Source organism: Scyliorhinus canicula, chromosome 3 (assembly GCF_902713615.1).
Source record: "Scyliorhinus canicula chromosome 3, sScyCan1.1, whole genome shotgun sequence".
Taxonomy (NCBI): Eukaryota; Metazoa; Chordata; class Chondrichthyes; order Carcharhiniformes; family Scyliorhinidae; genus Scyliorhinus; species Scyliorhinus canicula.
The window spans coordinates 82,422,319-82,446,023 of NC_052148.1; the positions used below are offsets into that span (position 1 = coordinate 82,422,319).

General features: G+C 45.0%; 1 protein-coding gene across 2 annotated transcripts in view; it reads left to right on the forward strand.

Moving 5' to 3' along the window:
• LOC119962758 (urea transporter 2-like) overlaps positions 1 to 19,929 on the forward strand; it is a 105,757-nt gene extending 85,828 nt beyond the window's left edge. Inside the window, exons 8-9 of one of the 2 annotated variants that reach the window (XM_038790780.1) lie at positions 1,516 to 1,565; positions 19,881 to 19,929. In XM_038790780.1, the coding sequence (XP_038646708.1) occupies positions 1,516 to 1,565; positions 19,881 to 19,886 (56 nt within the window). In that variant the 3' untranslated portion in view covers positions 19,887 to 19,929. Of the gene's footprint in view, positions 1 to 1,515; positions 1,566 to 12,813; positions 14,516 to 19,880 lie in introns of those variants that run through there. The other variant, XM_038790779.1, reaches the window with a different exon arrangement.
• The last annotated feature ends 3,776 nt before the right edge of the window (positions 19,930 to 23,705 follow it).

Sequence of the window (23,705 nt, forward strand, 5' to 3'; positions counted from 1 at the left end):
TGTAATCGAATGACAACAAAAATGTGTTTAAGCAATGACTTAAAATGGGTTAAATCATGTCAGCATTTTGCTGGCATGGTTTTGGGCCAAGCAGTTAATTTGCTCACAATGTTCGAGGAAGAAAAGAACTCTGTCGTTTTCTTGCAAATACGACAATTTCTATGTGCAAAATGCTGTTTTAAAGAAAATAATAAATTCAATGAGGCTCAAACAGTTCCAAGACAAAGTGAAAGTAAACTCTAAAATACTGCGGATGCTGTAAATCTGAAATGAAAACAGAAAATGCTGGAAAGGCTCAGTAGGTTTGGCAATATCTGTGGAGGGAGAAACGTTTTGAGTCCGTAAGGCTCTGGTCTGCTGAGTCTTTCCAGCATTTTCTGTTGTTAGCTCACAATAAAATTACATTGCGAGATATTTGCATCAGAGGCCCCAAATTGACATTTATTCATGATGCCCCGCTTGCCTCTGGCCGACTCGAGCGTGCGTGGTTGTGAGAAGACAGCATTAAGTATTCGACCACTAATTTAACCATGTGCCTGCTCCATTCCAACCAACCTTGAGATGTGGGGGAAATGGGCATGGATATGGGCAACATATTCAAGAACTTTGGAAGAGAAAGGGAAGTTGGATGGAGGGAGTTTTGAGGAGAGAGTGGTGGTGGCAAATTTGTAATAAGTAGCTTGAGGGTAGGGAACTATTTGCAAAATCAGCTGGCATGGGGGCCAGCAATGGAGATTGGGTGTTCAGCAGTTTAATGAGAGAGCACGAAGAGGGGCTGTCTAGTCAGTTATGTCTTTCACAGAATAGAGCTATGGTATTCAGTCCTGGTAGCATCAGTTAGAAATTCCATAATACCATTCAAGAAAAATGTTATTTGATTGCCTGACTCAAATCAGGAAAAAAACAGCTTCCAATTAGACTTCTTTTCTTCTAAGACTGTAAACAAGTCAAAATGTCAGACTCGTGACAACATTTTTATTGGTCTTCCTCGGCCTGATTTTGGACAAGAATAACTTTATGTATCTTTTTCCAGAGTGTGAAGTTTTGATTCCTTGAAGTTTTTGATGAAAGGATAACTAGAAATCCTGTATATAATGAAAGACTGTTGCAATAAAGATACCAATATGACCGGAAATGTTTTGCATATATCTGATAGTATCACAGAATTCTGATGGTATCACAGAGTTGCGACAGCACAGGGGAGGCCATTCGGCCCATCATAAAATAATGTATCCAATTTATTTTCAATTTTGTATCAAATGATTAAGTCTCCTTGTCAGCTTTTTAAAAAATGTAAGAATTCAGCTTACTTAGTACCAATGCGATTTGGGGCACTGACCTTTAGCCATGATTTATCTTGCATTTAAAGGAACAACGCACCACAAGTTGTTTCAAAGTAAAGATTATTAGCATTCAAGACATTTTTGGTGGAATGCAGTAATTGAGTTCTAATTATAGAAAACAAGCATTGTCTATTATACTTACGAAATAATGTTTTTCAATCTCCTCCAATAGCAATTTTCTGTGCGTATTTAGGAGAAGCACTGGTGAACATAATGGCTGTGGTAAGTTGCTACCAAGAAATGTCAAAAATGTTAGATTCATTTTAAAATAGCAACCTTTCCTATAGAATTGGTCTATGCTCAAACACTCTTTGAATTGTATTCCTACTCTTTATCTCCAAAATGGGCTTTCACGCGTACTTCTACCTGAATTCTTTTGCTGACTTTTTCAACTCTGGGCCCGTTAATGGCAGGACCCGCTGTGGGAGATTTGCCAGCCCCACCAGAAATCCATTGACATCCAGTGGGGCTGGGCGATCCAGACGGCGGTCAGGGCCCAAAAATCCTGCCCCTCGCTTAGTATTTTCAAACCAGAAATTGAAATAACTAACCACCTGGTGGCATCTGCTTTGTCCACATGTATAAATTGGGTTCTCATAAAAAGCAGTGGCAAAACTGTGGTAGTCACCACTGATTGTATAGTAGATGTAATAATGGTATAGTAGATGTAATACGGTAAGGCTCCTGTACTAGAGGTAGGCGGAGTATAAATGTGTGTGCACACTAGAGCTTCTCCCATTCTGGTAGCAGCTACAGGAGGCCACACATCTCTGCTTAATAAAGCCTCGATTACTCTCTACACTCGTCTCGTAGTAATTGATAGTGCATCAATTTATTAAGCAGAGATTTTACAGTGATGGAGCTTCGCATCAAGCCTGATCGCCTACAGCTGCACCCTCAAGCAGCCAACGCCACGTCGGCTTACGGCCACTGGCTAGCTTGCTTTGAAAGCTGCCTCCAATCATCGACTGAACAACCCTCAGACGCACAGAAGCTCCAGGTCCTTTACTCACGGGTGAGCTCTGATATTTTTTCCCCTTATCTGGGAAACGCCCACTTACATTGAAGCAATGGAGCTCCTGAAAGGACATTATATTCGGCCGATTAACAAACTGTACACCAGGCACCTCCTGTCCACGAGACAGCAACTCCCCAGTGAGTCCTTAGATGATTTCTGGCGTGCCCTGCAGATCCTGGCGAGTAACTGTGACTGCCAGGCAGTTTCGGCAGTCGAGCATACGGAACTTTTAATCAGAGACGCTTTTGTTACGGGCATGGGTTCGGAGTACATCCGCCAAAGCTTTTTGGAAGGGGGTACGCTTGACCTTGTGGCAACCAGGCAGCTCGCGAACTCGCGAACAGTAGCCTCCCGTAACGAACAGACGTACACCCCCGACCGCACGGCTTCCTCATGGACATCGTGGGCCCCACCAGCTACCACCCCCAGCCCACCCCAAGCCTGCGCCGCGCGGCAGCCCGCCAACCTTGGGGGGCCCAAATGCTACTTCCGCGGGCAGACCAAACACCCCCAGCAGCGCTGCCCGGCGCGGAGCGCAACCTGCAAGACCTGTGGAAAGAAGGGACATTTTGCTACTGTGTGCCAGGCCCGGTCGATCGCTGCTGTCTCTAGGCCCAGCGATCCTGCACCCCCCCCCCCATGTGTGACCCGTCGGAGCCGCCATTTTCATCCCCGCAGACCACGTGCGGCCCGTGGGCGCCGCCATCTTATTCCCGACAGACCACGTGCGGCCCGTTGACGCTGCCATCTTTAACACCGCCCACCATGTGGGCCCCGTGGGCGCCGCCGTAAATCCCTGCCTGCTGGCTCTGCCCAGTAGGCGGGGTATAAATGTGTGTGCACACCAGAGCTTCTCCCATTCTGGTAGCAGCTGCAGGAGGCCATACATCTCTGCTTAATAAAGCCTCGATTACTCTCTACTCTCGTCTCGTAGTAATTGATAGTGCATCAAAACCAAAGTGCATTTTAAAAAAAATAAATTTAGATCACCCAATTATTTTTTCCAATAAAGGGGCAATTTAGCGTGGCCAATCCACCTACTCTGCACATTTTTGGGTTGTGGGGGCGAAACCCACGCAGACACAGGGAGAATGTGCAAACTCCACGCGGACAGTGACCCAGAGCCGGGATCGAACCTGGGACCTCAGCGCCGTGAGGCAGCTGTGCTAACCACTAGGCCACCGTGCTGCCCTTCAAAGTGCATTTTTAACGGATGGATCACACTTTAGGGACCTGCTTTGAAAATATAACAGCTAAAAAAAATGAACATTGCTACCTGGTTGACCTTTTCTGCCATTTCAGCTAATTTTGTGTAAATTATTATAAGATTATCAATTTGTGCAAACCCTGATGCCGGGATTTTCAGCCCCTCCTCAGCGTGGTTTCCCATGGCCGAGGTGACTTGCCACTGGTAACCAGTGGAATCTTCCAGTCATGCCAAAGTCTACAGTTGTTTTACATGGCTCACCCACTTCACCGCGGGGTTCACCTTCGGCAATACCAGAAGATCCCGCTGGAGTGAAAGGCTGGGAAATCCCGTGCTGAATATCGCTGATTGCAGAAGTAGCTTCGGGAAGTTATCATCGTGATGACGTAACGGCCTAAACAGACTGTTACCAAAAGGCTAATAAGACTGAGGAACTTTAAGTAATTAATATCAACAGAGAAAAGGTATTAGAAAATCTTAAGGGACCAAAAACCAACAAAATCCCAGGACCCACATTGTGGGATTTACAATGAGGAAGATTCTAGAATGTTCCCAGCACATTGAAGGTTAGCAAATAAAACAGAAGCATGATAAATAGATATGAATTAGAAACTGGAGTATACCGTTCAACCCCTCAAACCCTTCAAGTCTCACGTCTTGGTTGATGATGCCAGTGCGGAGCCCAGAGACCGCAGCGGAGACCAGGTACAATTATGGTGCATCGGCCTCCTAAAGGTGCGATTCCGCTGACTCAACAGGTCTGTTAGGGCCCTTCAATAAAGCGCCAGAGGGTCTCTCGCATTGTCATGGTTTGCTGTACCCTACACAACCTGGCTCTGCAGCAGGGCGATGACCTTCCTGAGGATCATCTCGAGGAGCGACATGTGTCTTTGGATGAGGAGGACGTTCAGGAGGGAGTCAAGGAAGAGGCCGTTGTGGATCCAGAGGATGGAGGCCAAGTGGAGCGAGGCTGCATATGGGCAGGAGGGCTAGAGATGGCCTTGTCATCTCCAGCTCCTCTGCAACCAGGGGACGAAGGTGGCTGAGAGCTTAATCATTAGGGTGGTGGGGCAGGGAGTGCCTGCTGCCTGATCAATGCAGGAGGGTGATGATGACTCGCTGTCAGGAATGCCCTGTGAGAAATGCTGTGTGATGCTCTTCAGGGATACTACTTATGTCTGACGCCTGTCAATCTGCTGCCAGGGTACTGATTCCCCAGCTCATGATGAAGTGAGTTTCAGCCTTGCATTTCTGTGCCCCTTTGCTCTAGAGGGAGATGAGGGGTGAGGGTGTATGGTTCACTGAATCATGCCTGAGTCCTGTCACTGTGAATGAAACATTTCACTGAAAGGGCGGATTCATCTGGCTGACATTGAGGGCCAGTGAGAACAACTGTATCCCAAACGGTTGAAGCGCTATTACTCTCTGAGAGGGGCTAAAGAATTTGAGGCATGAAGATGGTGAGGAATAATACTTTATTCAGTGCCCTCCAGATTTAGCAAGCAAGAAAGACCCCCAACTACCTGTGCCTAACTTCACCCACGCCCGCACTGTGCCCCTACAATTCCTTACACTTGAGTACATTCCCACTATATTGAAGTGTGTTCCAGGATGCACATCAGAGGCGACGGTGGCCTGCTGCCTTCCATGCTCTGTTGCCCAAGATGTCCTAGATGTGTGTCCACTGGAGGGCCCCGGCCTACTTTTGGGTGGCACTGGTCATGTCACCGTGTTCTAGCCGCTGTGCCTGGGTTGTGCCAGTCTCAGGAAGAGAGAATTTAGATTGACTGGGCACTCCCAGGGTCTCCTGGGTGAAAGGCCCAGTGCTGTGTTCCAGTGAATCCTCCTCCCTCCAGGTGCTCATGGGCCCCTGGTTTACTCCAAGGGATGGAGGGACAGCTGTGTGAAAGCTTGTCGGAGGTCAGGTGTTGGGGCCCTGCCAGGTGGCAACGTGGGATTGAAGTGACAATCCGAGGGGTGACAGAAAGGTGGAATGCAGAGAGGGGACATGGAACACATCCTGACTGAACGCAGTAGGTCATTCATCTTCTTTTGCATTGCACACCCGTCCCCTTTGTAGGAACATTTTCAAGGACTGAGTATTGTGCTGGCTTTTACGTGGGGTTCCTCCCTCTTAGTTACAGCTCAGCTGGACACACAGACCTGCAGACACATCAACTCTGGTTAAGGCGGCTTTATTTTTCCTGGCTCGGACCACAGACGAGGGAGAGGGATCTGGATAAATGCCAAAACCACTCTGCTTTACACTGGTGCAGATGCCCCAATTATACAATTTTCCAAAAATCAATAGCCCACCCCAGTTGGACTTGATCCAATCCTTGGAGCTGTCAATTTTATATTGACCAAGGAGGTCACTTTAAGCAAAATGATGACTGTGATCAACTTATGATTTAACCCCATCCTGCCACCTGTTGTTTACCAGGACACTTTATCCATTCTGAATTTGTTTTGCTGCCATTCCCATGTTACTTTTTGTATCCAGTTCCTGCCCACCTCATTGTTCGTCTAGAGGCAGGATGCTGAAGTTGGTTCCTTTTTACACCATGGATTATCTGAGACAGGATGTTGGGGGCACTGATAAGAACTGCTTACTGAGCTGAATATGTTATATATTTCTGTATAATTCTGTTTGTCTTAAAAACATGGACAAGTTAGCTGGCTTAAACCCCGTCATGCACAGTGGCCACTTTTTGCAAGAGTTTGAATGCTTGTTACTGCTATCTCCTAAAAATAGATGTTTAATGGTTAATAATGATTACTGGGTATACTGGGTTGAGCTATTCTAGTGTTATCCTAGCTGCCTGGTTTTAAGGTATCTCATCTCAGGACACCCCCCCCCCCCGCCCCCCCATTAGCAGTAACCAATGCTGCGTCCGTCACCCAAGCGGAATTAGTAACCTTACTAATTAGGCAGAAGGGTCTTCTGCCAGCCCGAAGATATATCGTTGCCCACCTCTTCTCCATTACATACAGCATAAGGGTGAAGGCCCACTCTGTGAATCGAGGAGCTGGTTTCCTTGCTGTCATCCTGCAGGCTTGAAATGAGAGCAAGTGCTGTACATAGAACATAGAACATACAGTGCAGAGGGAGGCCATTCGGCCCATCGAGTCTGCACTGACCCACTTAAGCCTTCACTTCCACCCTATCCCCGTAACCCAATAACGCCTCCAAACTTTTTTGGTCATGAAGGGCAATTTATCATGGCCAACCTTCCTAACCTGCACGTCTTTGGACTGTGGGAGGAAACCGGAGCACCCAGAGGAAACCCACACACACACGGGGAGAATGTGCAGACTCTGCACAGTGACCCAAGCCGGGAATCGAACCTGGGACCCTGGAGCTGTGAAACCACAGTGCTAATCACTTGTGCTACCGTACTTCCCGTAGTGCCGTTGAAATTAATTGAAGTGCTCAGATGACACGCAGGGCAGGCGATTCAGATGCTTTGTACCTCAGGTGCAGCTTATTTCATAAGGGGTAAAATGTTTTCTTCTGTGTGCCTGGATCGCGCTGCGAGGACCAGCGGGAATCGCACCGATTTTCATGCCAGAAATGACCCTTTGTCGTTCTTTTGAAAAAATGCACCCATAATATTTGTTCAACACTTCTGTAGCTTCCTTATTTCCAATTATTAATTCCCATTATTAATTTCCCAGACTTACTGGGGATTAATTCCCCAGACACACAGGAAGATAGAGCAGCTAAACACGTGAACAGCTGGTGCAGGCTGGAGGGTTTCAGTTATCTGGACAACTGGGAGCTCTTCCGGGGCAGTTGTGACCTGTATAAGAAGGACGGGTTGCATCTAAACTGGAGAGGCATAAATATCCTGGCCACATGGTTTGCTAGTGTCACACGGGAGGGTTTAAACTAGTATGGCAGGGGGTGGGTACCAGAGCAATAGGTCAGAAGGTGAAAAAATTGAGGGAGAACTAGGACTAGGGCTAGTATGGCTCTGAGGAAGAGCAGACAGGGAGATGTTGCTGAAAACAGCGGGTCTGAAGTGCATATGTTTTAATGCAAGAAGCATAATAGGTAAGGTAGATGAACTTGGAGCTTGGATTAGTACTTGGAACTATGATGTTGTTGCCATTACAGAGACCCGGTTGGGGGAAGGACAGGATTGGCAGCTAAACATTCCAGGATTTAGATATTTCAGGCGGGATAGAGGGGAATGTAAAAAGGGTGGAGGAGTTGCTACTGGTTAGGGAGAATATCACAGCTGTACTGCGGGAGGTCACCTCCGAGGGCAGCAAGGCTATATGAGTAGAGATCAGGAATAAGAAGGGTGCGGTCACAATGTTGGGGGTTTACTACAGGCCTCCGAACAGCCAGTGGCAGATAGGTAGACAGATTTTGGAAAGGAGTAAAAGCAACAGGGTCGTTGTGATGGGAGACTTTAACTTCCCCAATATTGTCTGGGCCTCGCTGTTAGGGGCTTGGACGGGGCAGAGTTTGTAAAGAGCATCCAGGAGGGCTTCTTAAAACAATATGTAGATGGTCCAACTAGGGAAGGAGCTGTACTGGACCTGGTATTGGGGAATGAGCCCGGCCAGATGGTAGAAGTTTCAGTAGGGGAGCATTTCAGGAACAGTGACCACAATTCAGTAAGTTTTAAAGTGCTAGTGGACAAGGATAAGAGCCCTAGGGTGAATGTGCTAAATTGGGGGAAGGCTAATTATAACAATATTAGGCAGGAACTGAAGAACTCAGATTGGGGGCGGATGTTTGAGGGCAAATCAACATCTGACATGTGGGAGGCTTTCAAATGTCAGTTGAAAGGAATTCAGGACCTGCATGTTCCTGTGCGGAAGAAGGATAAATATGGCAAATTTCGGGAACCTTGGATAATGAGAGATATTGCAGGCCTCGTCAAAAAGAAAAAGGAGCATTTTTCAGGGCTAGAAGGCTGGGAACAGACAAAGCCTATGTGGCAAATAAGGAAAGTAGGAAGGAACTTAAGCAAGGAGTCAGGAGGGCTAAAAGGAGTCATGAAAAGTCATTGGAAAATAGGGTTAAGGAAAATCCCAAGGCTTTTTACACGTTCATAAAAAGTAAGAGGGTAGCCAGGGAAAGGGTTGGCCCACTGAATGGAAGGGGAGGGAATTTATGTGTGGAGCCAGAGGAAATGGGCGAGGTACTAAATTAATACTTTGAATCAGTATTCACCAAAGAGAAGGAATTGGTGGATGTTGAGTCCAGAGAAGGGTGTGTAGATAGCCTGGGTCACATTGAGATCCAAAAAGAAGAGGTTTTGGGTGTCTTGTAAAATATTAAGGTGGATAAGGTGGATAGGGGCAGCAGGGTAGCATGGTGGTTAGCATAAATGCTTCACAGCTCCAGGGTCCCAGGTTCGATTCCCGGCTGGGTCACTGTCTGTGTGGAGTCTGCACGTCCTCCCCCTGTGTGCGTGGGTTTCCTCCGGGTGCTCCGGTTTCCTCCCACAGTCCAAAGATGTGCGGGTTAGGTGGATTGGCCATGCTAAATTGCCCGTAGTGTCCTAATAAAAGTAGGGTTAAGGGGGAGGTTGTTGGGTTACGGGTATAGGGTGGATACGTGGGTTTGAGTAGGGTGATCATGGCTCGGCACAACATTGAGGGCCGAAGGGCCTGTTCTGTGCTGTACTGTTCTATGTTCTATGATAAATCCCCAGGGCCTGATGGGATCTAGCCCAGAATACTGAAGGAAGCAAGAGAGGAAATTGCTGAGGCCTTGAAAGAAATCTTTGGATCCTCACTGTCTTCAGGTGATGTCCCGGAGGACTGGAGAATAACCAATGTTATTCATTTGTTTAAGAAGGGTAGCAAGGATAATCCAGGGAACTATAGGCCGGTGAGCCTTACGTCAGTTACTAGAGAGAATTCTTTGAGACAGGATCTACTCCCATTTGGAAGCAAGTGGACATGTTAGCGAGAGGCAGCATGGTTTTGTGAAGGTGAGGTTGTGTCTCACTAACTTGATAGAGTTTTTCGAGAAGGTCACAAAGATGATTGATGCAGGTAGGGCAGTGGATGGTGTCTATATGGACTTCAGGATAATAATAATCGCTTATTGTCAAAAGTAGGCTTTAATGAAGTTACTGTGAAAAGCCCCTAGCCGCCACATTCCGGCGCCTGTTCGGGGAGGCCACTACGGGAATTGAACTCGCGCTGCTGCCTTCTTCTGCATTACAGGCCAGCTGTTTAGCCTACTGTGCTAAACCAGTAAGGCCTTTGACAATGTCCCTCATGGCAGACTGGCACAAAAGGTGAAGTCACACGGGATCAGAGATGAGCTGGCAAGATGGATACAGAACTGGGTAGGTCATAGAAGACAGAGAGTAGTAATGTAAGGGTGCTTTTCTGATTGGAGCGCTGTAACTAGTGGTGTTTTGCAGGGATCAGTGCTGGGACCTTTGCTGTTCGTAGTATATATAAATGATTTGGAGGAAAATGTAACTGGTCTGATTAGTAAGTTTGTGGACAACACAAATGTTGGTGGAATTGCGGATAGCGATGAGGATTGTCAGAGGATACAGCAGGATTTAGATCGTTTGGAGACTTGGGCGGAGAGATGGCAGATGGAGTTTAATCCGGACAAATGTGAGGTAATGCATTTTGGAAGGGAATATACAGGTAGGGAATATACAGTGAATGGTAGAACCCTCAAGAATATTGACAATCGGAGAGATCTAGGTGTACAGGTCCACAGGTCACTGAAAGGGGCAACACGGGTGGAGAAGGTGGTCAAGAAGGCATACGGCATGCTTGCCTTCATTGGCCAGGGGAATGAGTATAAAAATTGGCAAGTCATGTTGCAGCTGTATAGAACCTTAGTTAGGCCACACTTGGAATATAGTGTTCAATTCTGGTCGCCACACTACCAGAAGGATGTGGAGGCTTTAGAGAGGGTGCGAAAGAGATTTACCAGGATGTTGCCTGGTATGGAGGGCATTAGCTATGATGAAAGGTTGAATAAACTCGGTTTGTTCTCACTGGAACGACGGAGGTCTACAAAATTATGAGGGGCATAGACAGAGTGGATAGTCAGAGACTTTTTCCCAGGGTAGAGGAGTCAATTACTAGGGGGCCTAGGTTTAAGGTGTGAGGGGCAAGGTTTTAGAGTAGATGTACGAGGCAAGTTTTTTTTACACAGAGGATAGTGGGTGCCTGGAACTCGCTGCTGGAGGAGGTGGTGGAAGCAGGGACAATTGTGACATTCAAGGGGCATCTTGACAAATACATTAATAGGATGGGAATAGAGGGATACTGACCCCGGAAGTGTAGAAGATTTTAGTTTAGACGGGCAGCATGGTCGGGGCAGACTTGGAGGGCTGAAGTGCCTGCTCCTGTGCTGCACTTTTCTTTGTTCTTTGTTCATTCTCTAGAGGACCAAAGCTCACTTTAGTTACCCTTTTCTTTTCAAATACTTGTAGAAACTCTAACTGTTTTTATATTACTTTGCTTGCTTCTTCTCACACTCTGCTCTCGTTCTTACTCTAATTTCTGACTCCTGTTTATTTTTTTCAGCATGCTCCTGTGTTTTCTCACTTCTGTCCAATTTTTGACCTACCAATAACCTTTGCAGAATCATACAATCTTGGTATTATGTTTAACTTTCTTAGTTAGCTATGGATAGTGCTCTAAGAAATTGTCCTGAAAGCACTCTGTGAACTCATCTACCAGGCTGCATTTAACCATCTGATCTAACTGTATGTAAATTAAAATCACACATTATCATTGCCAAGCCCTTCCTACAAGCCCCCATTATTTCTGCCTGGACACCCTTGCTACAGTGCAGTTACTATTCGGGGACATGTAAACTACTCTACAAATTATTTCTTACTTTTGCTATTTCTTATTTCTACCCAGACTGATTCTGCATCTTGAAAGTCATTCCCACTTTTGTACTAATCTCTTCCTTAATTAGCGCTCCACCACGTTTTCCTCGCTTCCTGCCTTTCTAAAATGCCGAGTACCCTCCAATATTCAGGCCCCAGCGACGGTCACCTTGCAGCCACGTACATCTATATAATGGCTTATACATATTTATTTCTCTTGTGAGCTGGCAATTCATTCACTTTGTTATGAATGTCACTATTCAAGAAGGACGGGAGAGAGTAAACAGGGAAATACAGGCAAGCTACTCAACATTGAGACTTCTTTAACTTTATAACTTTTGGATAACATGTTAATTTCTGCATTTTTAATGCTGCTTTATTCTTTGACACTGCTTGAACCTGATTTTATCCAACTGCATGGCATTTATTTCCAGGTCAGCCCATTTCTTTCAGCTATTTTCTTCCTGTTGCCATTTCATTTCCAACAAAAATAGTGAATGGATGGGAATTCCTTTGAGGGTGTCCATTACACCTAGATCTCTCTGACTGTCAATACTCTTGAGGGTTCTACCATTCACTGTATATTCCCTACCTGTATATTCCCTTCCAAAATGCATTACCTCACATTTGTCCGGATTAAACTCCATCTGCCATCTTTCCACCCAAGTCTCCAAACAATCTAAATCCTACTGTATCCTCTGACAGTCCTCATCGCTTTCCGCAATTCCACCATCCTATGTGTTTTCCGCAAACTTACTAATCAGACCAGTTACACTTCCCTCCAAATCAGTTATATATACCACGAGGTCCCAGCACTGATCCCTATGGAACACCACTAGTCACAGCCCTCCAATCAGAAAAGCACCCTTCCATTGCTACTCTCTGTCTTCTATGACCTGGCCAGATTTGGAGAAGGACACAGCATTCTGTATCCCATACATCATCTGTATACCTGACTCACATTTGCTAATCTGGCTGCACTTCCTGTGCCTATCAGAGTGCTGTCTTCACATGTAATTTGATTGACAATGGGAGCGGAAAATCCAAATCACGTTTCACAACAATGCAAAGGCATTGGGATCGACAGCTTCAACTCCATCTTCCCTGCCCGCTGTGATACTCTACATATTTTAGGGAAATTTCTGCCCTCTCTCTTTTGTCTAAGACACTAAACCAATGTCTGCCTGACCGTTTTTTCAAAGAAGAGCAGATATCCACCCACACTGACATTTGTCCCTAAATCAATGTCATCAAAGGATATTAATTGATCTTTTCTTACCGTTGTTTTGACCTGGTAACACACAAAATCGGCTATTGCTTTTGTAATATGTACAGCATCAGCTGCTTTTGTTGAAATTGTGTTGCTGTTGCTGTGTAACTCTTTAATTTTGTGTTATTTTCCAGTTTGGATTACCTGCAGGCACTTGGCCTTTCTGCTTTTCCACACTTGTGTTTCTGCTGATGACCAGTGACAACAAAGCCATTTATAAATTGCCACTCAGTAAAGTGGCCTACCCTGAGGCGAATAGAAAGATTTACAAGGAGATGCAGAAGCACAAACAATATGAATGAATAGGAACATGATGGTATTGGAGAAAGAGCACAAGTAAAAATCATAATGAAAGGTCTTTGTTTTGAACCTATGCTAAAAACTATGACTCTATGTAACAAGTGAATATGGTAAAACTGAGGACTTGACATGTTAACTGTGAAAGTTGATGTTTTAAATTTTTGAATATCAGAAATATGAGGACTTGCAATAGTTTTGAAGTTAACTCAACTGGTATCAAGGGGGCAGACTGTCAGGCAGCCATCTCTGTCACCACGTCCCATTCTCCTTTGTTGTAAGTCTATTCCAATGCAAGATGTGTAACGGTAAAGATTGGTAAAGAAATTCTGAGCGGAATTTTCCACTGCTGTTTTCATTGGGCAGGATTGGTAACTGGAGCAGAAAATCCCGTGACAGGCCAAAACCCTTTTCACAATAAAGCAAATGCGTTGGAATCGACAGCTTCGACTCCACCTTTCCTGCGCGCTGGTGAAAATCAATTTCAGTATTAATATCAGAGTGATTAATAATTTCTTGGATATGAATGAATGGTCTTTTGGGTAGGATAAAGAATCACAATTTGAGATGCTTCAAAAGTTACTTGGATACTGTGATGGTGGTTGAATCGTGTCCATGGATGGACGCATAGCCATACTCAACTGAACATAGATTGAGTTTGACATTTGTCTTTTTATTAATTCTTGGAATGTGGGCATCATTGGCAAGGCCAGCATTTATTGCCCATCCCTTCTTGCCACTTTCTGGAACCATTGCAGTCCTTGTGAATTATAGCTTTTCACAGCGGTTTTGATATAACTGAGTGACTTCCTAAGCCATCATATGGCAAAATATTATATATTTAACATAGTATTATCAGTACTGGTATTGTAGTTTTCTGCATTAGCATTGCAATTAAAAATAATTTAAAATTTGCTGTAATTGGAGCCTTAACTATCTCACTGCTAAAATAGCATTAATGGCTAATTTTCTATGGTTTTGCTGCTGGATTTGTATGTCAAGAAATTGTGAGCACACTGCCCACAGTTTTCCATCCATTAAAGTAAATATAATCATTAAAATAATGAAGGAAGAGCTTGGAAGTTTTGTGGAAACAAAGTAAGACTGCCCTGTTAACAGTAATGATGGTAACAGAATCATTAATAACTTTTGTAAAATGAAGAAATATTTGACAAATAAAAGGCAGGTGAATGTCACTTTCAGCAAGGCTCCACAGGAGTATTTCCTATTAGCCTCCACTTTTGTGGTAAAACTACTATCATTTTAAAAGTATGGAAAATCATGTGAAATCACTGAACCTCTTAGCCCCTGTTATGTGGTGCCACTGGTAGTGTGTGTTTGAAAATCATGTTCAGCTTTGTTTATTATTTTCATGGAGTCATGCAAAGGAGAATATATACAGCACCTGCCAGAGCCAAGAAACCGTCACGGTAGCATAGTGGTTAGCACAATTGCTCCAGGGTCCCAGGTTCGATTGCCGGCTTGGTTCACTGTCTGTGCGGAGTCTGCACGTTCTCCCGTGTCTGCGTGGGTTTCCTCCGGGTGCTCCGGTTTCCTCCCACAGTCGAAAGATGTGCAGGTTAGGTGGATTGGTCATGCTAAATTGCCCTTTGTGTTCAAAAGTGCCTTTCGTGTCCAAAATTGCCCTTAGTGTTGGGTCGGGTTACTGGGTTATGGGGATAGGGTGGAGGTGTGGGATTGGGTAGGGTGCTCTTTCCAAGAGCCGGTGCAGACTCGATGGGCCGAATGGCCTCCTTCTGTACTGTAAATTCTATGATACATTCACAGTTCTCACCCCATAAACAGCACAATACCATATCTGTATACATCACAGTCCAACCCCCAATATCACAGCAAAAATACCAATAAATATGCCGACACATTCCACATAAAAATCCAACCAGACTCATAAGCTGCAGCATACCTTTCATATATTTAATCCCTGTAAACATCCCAGCACATTCCCAATAAATATCACAGCTCATGTACCATAAACATCAGCATAAACTTCAATAATTAGTCCAGCACGGACCACATAAATATCAAAGATTTCCTTCATACATCTCAGGAAGCGTGCCTGTAACCTCAATAAACTGGGTAATGCATTCACCATACCATTGCAAGATATTCCCCATAAATGGCATGACACAAAACCATAAATGTTCAATGCTTTATTGCCATCTCAGCAATCCTCCACAATATCACAGCACATTCTCCATACATAACATAGTAAATTTCCATGATAATCACAGTGCAACCTAATAAATAACAAACACATCCCCATTCACACTCCAGTAACAGCTCACAGATAGCACAATATATTCTCCACATGAACAGACCACATCCTCATTAATATCCCTGCACATTTCCAGTAATTGTGATAACATAAATATCACTCCATACCCACCATAAGTATTACAACATAAATCTCAAATATTCCAGCCATCCCAGGTAAGATCACAATGCATCCTGCATAGATTTCACAAGCAAAACCCTTCCCATACCCGAGCACTTGTCCCACAAACTTTCTGTGAAAACCCCCGATAAATGTAAAATATACCCATGTAAATGGAACCCCGATAAATATCCCACCAAAACATCACAGCAACCACTGATATCATAACAAAAACCTAGAAGCATTTCAGTAAATCCCATAAAATTTCTATAAATATCCCAGTACATATCTCACAAAAATCACAGCATAACTCTCGTAAATATCTTTGCACATGCATTAACATTACATCACATTCCGTCATAAATATTCCAGAACAATGTCCATAAATATCATAACAGCCCAGTAAACACCACAGCATAAACCCCAATAAGTGTTACAGCCCACAACCTCATGAATATTAACACAGGCTCCAATAAATAGACCAGCATTTCTCACATAAATGTCACAGCAGCCCCATTAAATATTACAACTCTCAGAAACTATCACAGCATATTCCATTTTAGCCCATCTCCCAGAAATATTTTACACCTCAATAACTACCACCGTGTCTTCGCCAATTGAATAACAGCACATCCTCCAGAAGAATAACAGCCACATCCTTCACAAAAAATACATTGCAATTTCTATAATTAACACAACACGTCTAATTTTTTTCTTGGGTGTAGGTGGCACTTTCAAGAGGCATTAGCACCAATCATGATTACCCTGAGAGCACATTGTCATCAATATCGAAACAAATCGCTATAAATATTCCAGCGCAAACTCCAGTAAATATTACAGTTTATGCCCCATAAAGCCCAATACGTTTCCCTGCAATAAATGTCACCGCAAAAAAAATCATCTTACTATCAATGGCAATCAAAACTGGGTTAATAATCTTTATTATTGTCACAAGTAGTGTTACATTAACACTGCAGTGAAGTTATTGTGAATATCTCCTAGTCGCCACACTCTGGCGCCAGTTTAGGTTCACAGAGGGAGAATTCAGAATGTCTAATTCACCTAACAAGTATGTCTTTGGGACTTGTGGGAAGAAACCGGAGCACCCGGTTCCAAATGGTCCCAATGCCCAGGAATCTGAAACCCTCACCCTCACGCTATCTGATACATCCAACTATTTCTACTCTGACTAGCAACTGATAAGAATCCTGAGATTATTCCCTTTGAGGTGCAACTTCTTAACTTTCTTCCTAACTCCCTATAATCTGCTCTCAGGGCCTCATCCCTTTTTTTACCTATGTCGCTGGTACCGATGTGTACCACGGCCACTGGCTATTCACCCTCCCCCTCCAGAATGTCCTGTAACTGCTCCAAGACATCTTTGGCCCAAGCACCAGGGAGGCAATATAACATCCTGGAATCTTGTTTGCAGCCACAGAGACGTCTATCTATGATCCACAGTGTCCCCAGCCGCCGTTCCAGCTCTGAAATCCGGGCTTCCAGAAGCTGTAACTGGAGACATTTCCTGCACACCTGCTGGCCTGGGCACTGTAAATGTTCACGGCCTCCCAAATGGAGCAAGAGGAGCAAACCAAGGCTCTTGAGTTCTCCTGTCATGATTTACCCTTTTAAATTAAGTAAGAAGTCTGACAACATCAGGTTAAAGTCCAACAGGTTTGTTTCGAATCACTACTTTCGGAGCACTGCACCTTCCTCGGGTGAATGAAGAGGTAGGTTTCAGAAACATATATATAGACAAAGTCAAAGATGCAAGACGATACTCTGAATGCGAGTCTTTGCAGGTATTTAAGTATTTTCAGGTCGAGACGGAGCAACTGGAGAGAGGGATAATCACAGGTTAAAGAGGGGTGAATTGTCTCAAGCCAGGACTAGTGATTTGAAAAAAACCTGTTGGACTTTAACCTGGTGTTGTAAGACTTCTTACTGTGCTCACCCCAGTCCAACGCCAGCATCTCCACATCATGCCTTTTAAATTGAAGCTTTGGAAGATGATTGATATCAGATTATATCAAATTGTCCATGGCCCTTCTTTCCTTGTCCTCGTTACAACCAATTATGGTCCTCACAGATTATAAACTACAAAACTTATTTTAAATTATAACCTTGCCACGACTTACAAGTCAGCTCTCTCACTTGTAACCTAAGCTGCAGCCGGACAAGACCCCCCTCTGAAGATTTAAAAGCACGGAGAAAGAGCAAACGGCCTTCTTCCCGCTCTATGCCGAATTCCCAATCTGCCTCAAATTCTCAAGTTTAAAACTCACTCTGTCTGCACCTCACTCTGGATATGGCTTCTCCCACTGCTCGTGCGCAAAGCTCGCTGCTAATACACCTGCGAGTACACAGCAATCTGGCACTATAGGTCCCAAAGGAGCTGTCAAATGTGACCAAATGCAGACATTGAAACAAGTATGTTCTGTACTGTCAAATTCTCTGAATGTCTGTTAACAATGGATATATAATGAGCTGGATTCTTCCTCCAGCAACGGCAGAATCGGGAAATGCTAGCGGGCGGAGAATCACGCATCAACCTAAAATTGAGGCCGGTGTTGGGCACCCAACAGAAAGCCATGCTCCGGTGCCTCGACAGTGGCATGAATGCGTTCCACGCTGCACTCCAGCGTGGGCATGCAAATGTAGAGTAAATGCCATTGGCATATCATTAATGGGCCTGACCCGGCAATTTTGGGCATCCCATGGTGCTCTGCCTCTGCCAGGAGGAATTACCAATGGTGAGGTTCACTTGTGGTATTTAAAATCAGGAAACAGGCGCTGTGGCTGCTGAGGGAGAGAGACGGGGTATGGAAAGTGTACAATATTGTTATAGTTTGCTTACAGTTGCACCGCTGGCGAGGGGGCTTCTGTTGGGACAGGGAGGGAGTAGCTGAGGGCGGCCAGAAGGTGGGCCATAGGATCAGGGTGGAGAGGCACGGACCACCATTGCCGCAGCCTGCAAGGCAGCCATGCGTCTGCACACACCGCCGACTGCCCACTGTGAACTTTGCATCGCAGGTCGTATGATTGCCTCTCCAGGCCACCCCCTAGGTCTCTCTGGCCCCAGCTGACTCATCAACGGAATGGGCATGCTCCAGAGCAACCAGTGCCATCTTTTTGGCTGGGATGAGAGTGTGTGGGGAGCCTATATGCAGCGCCTGCTTATCAGACTCTCGAGTGTCAATCCCAACCCCAGCGAATCACATGCCACGTTCGTCGGAATTGCACTAGTTCCACGTGGCGCCTGTGCTAGCCCAGAAGGATGTCATGAATCACTCTGGGATCACCGACGCTTTTGGCATCATAAAACTCACACAATTCAATCCCAGCATCAGCAGTTAGTGTCTGAAATAGAGAATCCAGCCCAATGGCTTTACATGTAACAAAGTTATGGATCCTTATTCCAATTACCTTTAATTAAGATTTTAAGTATTGTTTTACAACAAGGGCATTCCATCCTTCCCTGCCAGACAAAAAGGAGTTTCTAAAGAACATTCATATTGTAGGAGCAAAATACTGCTGGAATTTGAAATAAAATAGAAAGTGTTGAAAAAGTGTTTAGGGCAGCCCGGTAGCATTGTGGCTAGCACAATTGTTTCACAGCTCCAGGGTCCCAGGTTCGATTCCAGCTTGGGTCACTGTCTGTGTGGAGTCTGCACATCCTCCCCGTGTGTGCGTGGGTTTCCTCCGGGTGCTCCGGTTTCCTCCCACAGTCCAAAGATGTGCAGGTTAGGTGGATTGGCCATGATAAATTGCCCTTAGTGTCCAAAATTGTCCTTAGTGTTGGGTGGGGTTACTGGGTTATGGGGATAGGGTGGAGGTGTTGACCTTGGGTAGGGTGCTCTCTCCAAGAGCCGGTGCAGACTCGGTGGGCCGAATGGCCTCCTTCTGCACTGTAAATTCTATGATATCTATGAAAGTTCAGCGGGCTGGATTCTCCACTGTCGGGATTCTCATTTGCGCACCCACGCCCAGGGATTTCCCGACAGAACAGGGCTGCCCACAATGGGAAACCCCATTGGTTGACTGGCGGGATGGAGAATGCTGCCCAATAGATCTGGCAGCATCTTTGGAGGGACAAATTGAGTTAACATTTCAAGCCCAATATCACTCTTCTTTGTAATTTATTTCAGGGTAAATTCCAACTAGTGATAATGAATTTGTATTATCTAAATGATAAAGAGCTGTGCTTAGGCCAAGATTTATTTTTCCACATTATCTAAAAGGTCAGATAATATGTACTCAAATTTTGTGATGGGCCTATGAACACTGCTGTTATTATTATCATGTGCCAAAAATACTTCTGGAATAAAGTTAATGTATTGGTTGTTCATTTGGCTCAGGCATTTCATCTAATGTATTTTGAATACTTTATATATATATATATGAAGACTGATTGGCGATCGTGAGGAGATGAGGCATTGCTTTATTTACTGTGGCTTTACATTATTAACTGTTTGACTTCTGACTTCTGCACATTATTTCACTCCCTAGGGCTGACTGCTTTTTGAAAGATCCCATTACGACTGCATTAAACTATTGATACAAAAATTAAAGGTTAATTCATACAAACCATGTATTGATAAACTAAGATTGTAATAAAAATGGATTTTGCAATACTTGTTCTGTGTTCTAAGCCAAACCTATCTTTTGAAGTATAAAATGCATCAGTTCATTAAAAAGCCACTTTTTATAAAAAGCTTTTCCAACGCCTCAGTGGATAAATGTGTATTCTAGCACGGGAGTGGGTCATGCTAAGCTGGCAAAACCCACATTCCATTCCTTGTCTATGCATAGTCGGCTCATTTCAGCCAGAGTAGCAATTAGGATAGGACAATCGGGCGGCACAGTAGCACATTGGTTAGCACAATTGCTTCACAGCTCCAGGATCCCAGGTTCGATTCCCAGCTTGGGTCACCGTCTGTGTGGAGTCCGCACGTTCTCTCCGTGCCTGCGTGGGTTTCCTCCGGGTACTCCAGTTTCCTCCCACAATCCAAAGATGTGCAGGTTAGGTGGATTGGCCTTGATAAATTGCCCTCAGTGTCCAAAGGTTGGGTGGGGTTACTGGGTTATGGGATTGGGTGGAGGGGTGGGCTTAGGTGGGGTACTCTTTCGAAGGGCCGGTGCAGACTCGATGGGCCGAATGGCCTCCTTATGGACTGTAAATTCTATGAAGTGGCATCAGTGCCTCAAGATAAGGAAAGGAAAACAACCAGGGTTAGCGTTTGTGATCTTATCCAGCTTTTGATCTAGCTTTTGTAGCTATTCGGAGTACAGGTCAGGTTCCTTGGTCACAGGCGTGACACTAGTGCCAGGATCAAGGATGTCACTGAGCGGCTGGAGGACTTTCTGCAGGGGGAAGGTGAACAGCCAGATATTGTGGTTCAAATTGGTACCAATGACACAGGGAAGAAGTGGGATGAGGTCCTGAAAACCGAATAATAGGGAGCTAGACAATAAATTAAAAAGCAGGATCTCAAAAGTAGTAACCTCAGGATTGCTCCCAGTGCCATCTGCTAGTGAGAGCAGGAAAACAAAAATAGACTAAATGAATTTGTGAGTAGAGAGATGTTGAATGAGGAAAGGTTTAAGATTCCTGAGGCATGGGCACAATTCTGGAGAAGATGGGACCTGCACTAGCTGGACGAGTTGCACCCCATCAGGATCAGTAACCTCGCAGTGGTATATCCTGCTACTGTTGGGGAGTGTTTAAATTAGAGTGGCGGGGGATAGGAACCTAATTGCAGAGAATCAAGAAAGGAAAACAAAGATAAAAATGAAAGACAGCAAAGAAGAAAACAAAAGTGGAAGACAGAGGAAACCAGGGCCAGCAGCAAATAGGGCCATAAATGTGTAAAAACATTAAAAAGACAAGTTCTCTGCGGGCACAAATCCCATTATGGCCACAAAATCTTGCAAGAAAGCCATAACAGGATTTCCGTCGGAGACATTTCAGAACTTGATCTTCCCCAGTACTTCCACCAGTGATGTGATCAGGTTCATGCCCAGAAAGTATTGGGGGGGGGGGGGGGGAAGAGTGCCCCCTGATACTCCTGTAGTGGGGGAGGGGGAGTCACCCCGATGCTTGTGGGGCAGCCATGGCTGTGGGGGCGGGGGCCGGGTGGATGGGAGTTTATTTTCTTCACAGCTTGGAGCATCCTTGAATGATGGCAGCACAATCTCTGTGGAGTCAGCCTTACCAGGCCCAGCCCTGCAGAGTGATAGCGCAAATCATGCCCCGATTTTGTTTTGACAGTGTTTCAGAAGATTTGATCAGAAAACCCGGCTGTATTTCTGGAGAGGACTCACAACCTGACACTTTGCCATTTTTTTGGAAAATTCCACCCACTGTATCTGAATGCACAGAACATTCACAATAAGCTAGATGAATTAACAGTGCAAAGTGGAGTACAAAACCATGAAATGATTGCGAATATGGAGACATGGCTTTGAGATGGCCAAGGCTGGGAACTGAATACCCAAGTGTACCCAAATTTCAGGAAGGATGCTAGTGAAGGATGAAATCAGTGCAATCATGAGAAAGGAATTTAGCTCAGGAAATTTAGATACAGGGTGGGGTTCTCTGGTCTTGTCCATGATGGGACCCGTTGCATGTGAGAATTAAATATTTGGCATTCCAGCCAAAACTCCATTCACATCCAGCGGCACTGGAAAATCCCAGCCGCGAATGAGGATGGAAAATCTCAACCAGAATCAAGCTACGTGCAGCTAAGAAGAAACATGAGGCGGAAAATAATAATAATAATTGATCTTTATTATTGTCACAAGTAGGCTTACATTAATACTACAATGAAGTTACTGTGAAAAGCCCCTAGTCACCACATTCTGGCGCCTGTTCGGGTACACTGAGGGAGAATTCACGATGTCCAATTCACCTAACAGCACATCTTTCGACTTGTGGGAGGAAACCGGAGCGCCTGGAGGAAACTCATGCAGACACAGGGAGAACGTGCAGACTCCACACAGGCAATGACCCAATCCAAGAATCGAACCTGGGACTCTGGCACCATGAAGCAACAGTGCTAACCACAAACATTAGTGAGCGTTGTCCATTGGCCTCCAAACAGTCGTGACAGGGGATGGCATTAAACAGGAAATTCAAGATGCATGTAACAAGGGTGCTACAGCAATCATGGGTGACTTTAATCTACATATAGATTAGACAAATTAAATTAGCAATACTACTGTGGCAGATGAATTCCTGGAGTGTGTACAAAATGGTTTTTTAGACCAGTATGTTGAGGAACTAACCATGGAAGGCTACACACATCACAGGGAGGAGGCCCTGGACTGAGACACTTGCCTTTATCTTATACAGGAACCAAGCTTTTACCTCAAATTTACAGGAACACTGCTCATCATAATAAGGAACCATAGTCAGAGCAACATTAGTACATGTGATTAACACCCGTGCCCACACTGTGCAACTATATCTTCTTGACCTTTCCTACCTGCCACTACTCAATATCCACAGTCCAGGTAGAGGCAGCCTGCTGACTGCTATGTCCTGTTATCTATGATGACCTTAGCAGGCGTCCACCAGAGAGCTGAGACTGGAAGTAGTGGACCCCTTGCCTGCTTTAATAGTCCGGCTGTGTGACAGTGCCACCCTCCTCGGAAGCTGGGCATAGTTCTCTCCCCTGCCAGTTTAATTCCAGTTGCAGTAAGATCTTTAATTGGTCATTAATGGCCCACTCACAGGCAGGCCACTGGTGCTACCCCTGTCACTGGTAAAATTGCAGAGGTGAGCAGGTTGGCAGCGGGCAAGTCAGCCACTGCCTTCAAGCCTGCAGAGGAGCATGAAATCCAGCTCTTTGCCAAAGCCAGGCTCATCAAAGTGAGATCACAGTGCAACACTGAGTGAATTGCAGTTCAGAGCTGGGATTTTCCATATCCAATCGAGTTGGGCGTGTTTTGTGGCGCAACTGTAAAATATCACGAGAAGGCCCTATCTGTGTTTCCCCATGGCAGAAATCCAGTGCGCAATCGTCCCCTCCCTCTGTTAATTGGTAGGCCACATTTCCCACCGTCCAACTTGAGGAACGTAATTGTAATAAATTTGCATCTCACGATAGTGGCCACAGCTGAAATCATTCTCCATGTAAGTGTGATTTCAGAACAACACAAGTTACAACTGATTTTATAGATGTGAATCTGGCAACGTGACCAAATATGGTAAAATTAAACAGATGCTGACTATCAGTCAATAACCTAAGGCATTATAACGATGGCAATAAACTGATTCTAAATATTACAATATCAGCCATACCTGGATTTCACTTCAGTATAACAAGGTAG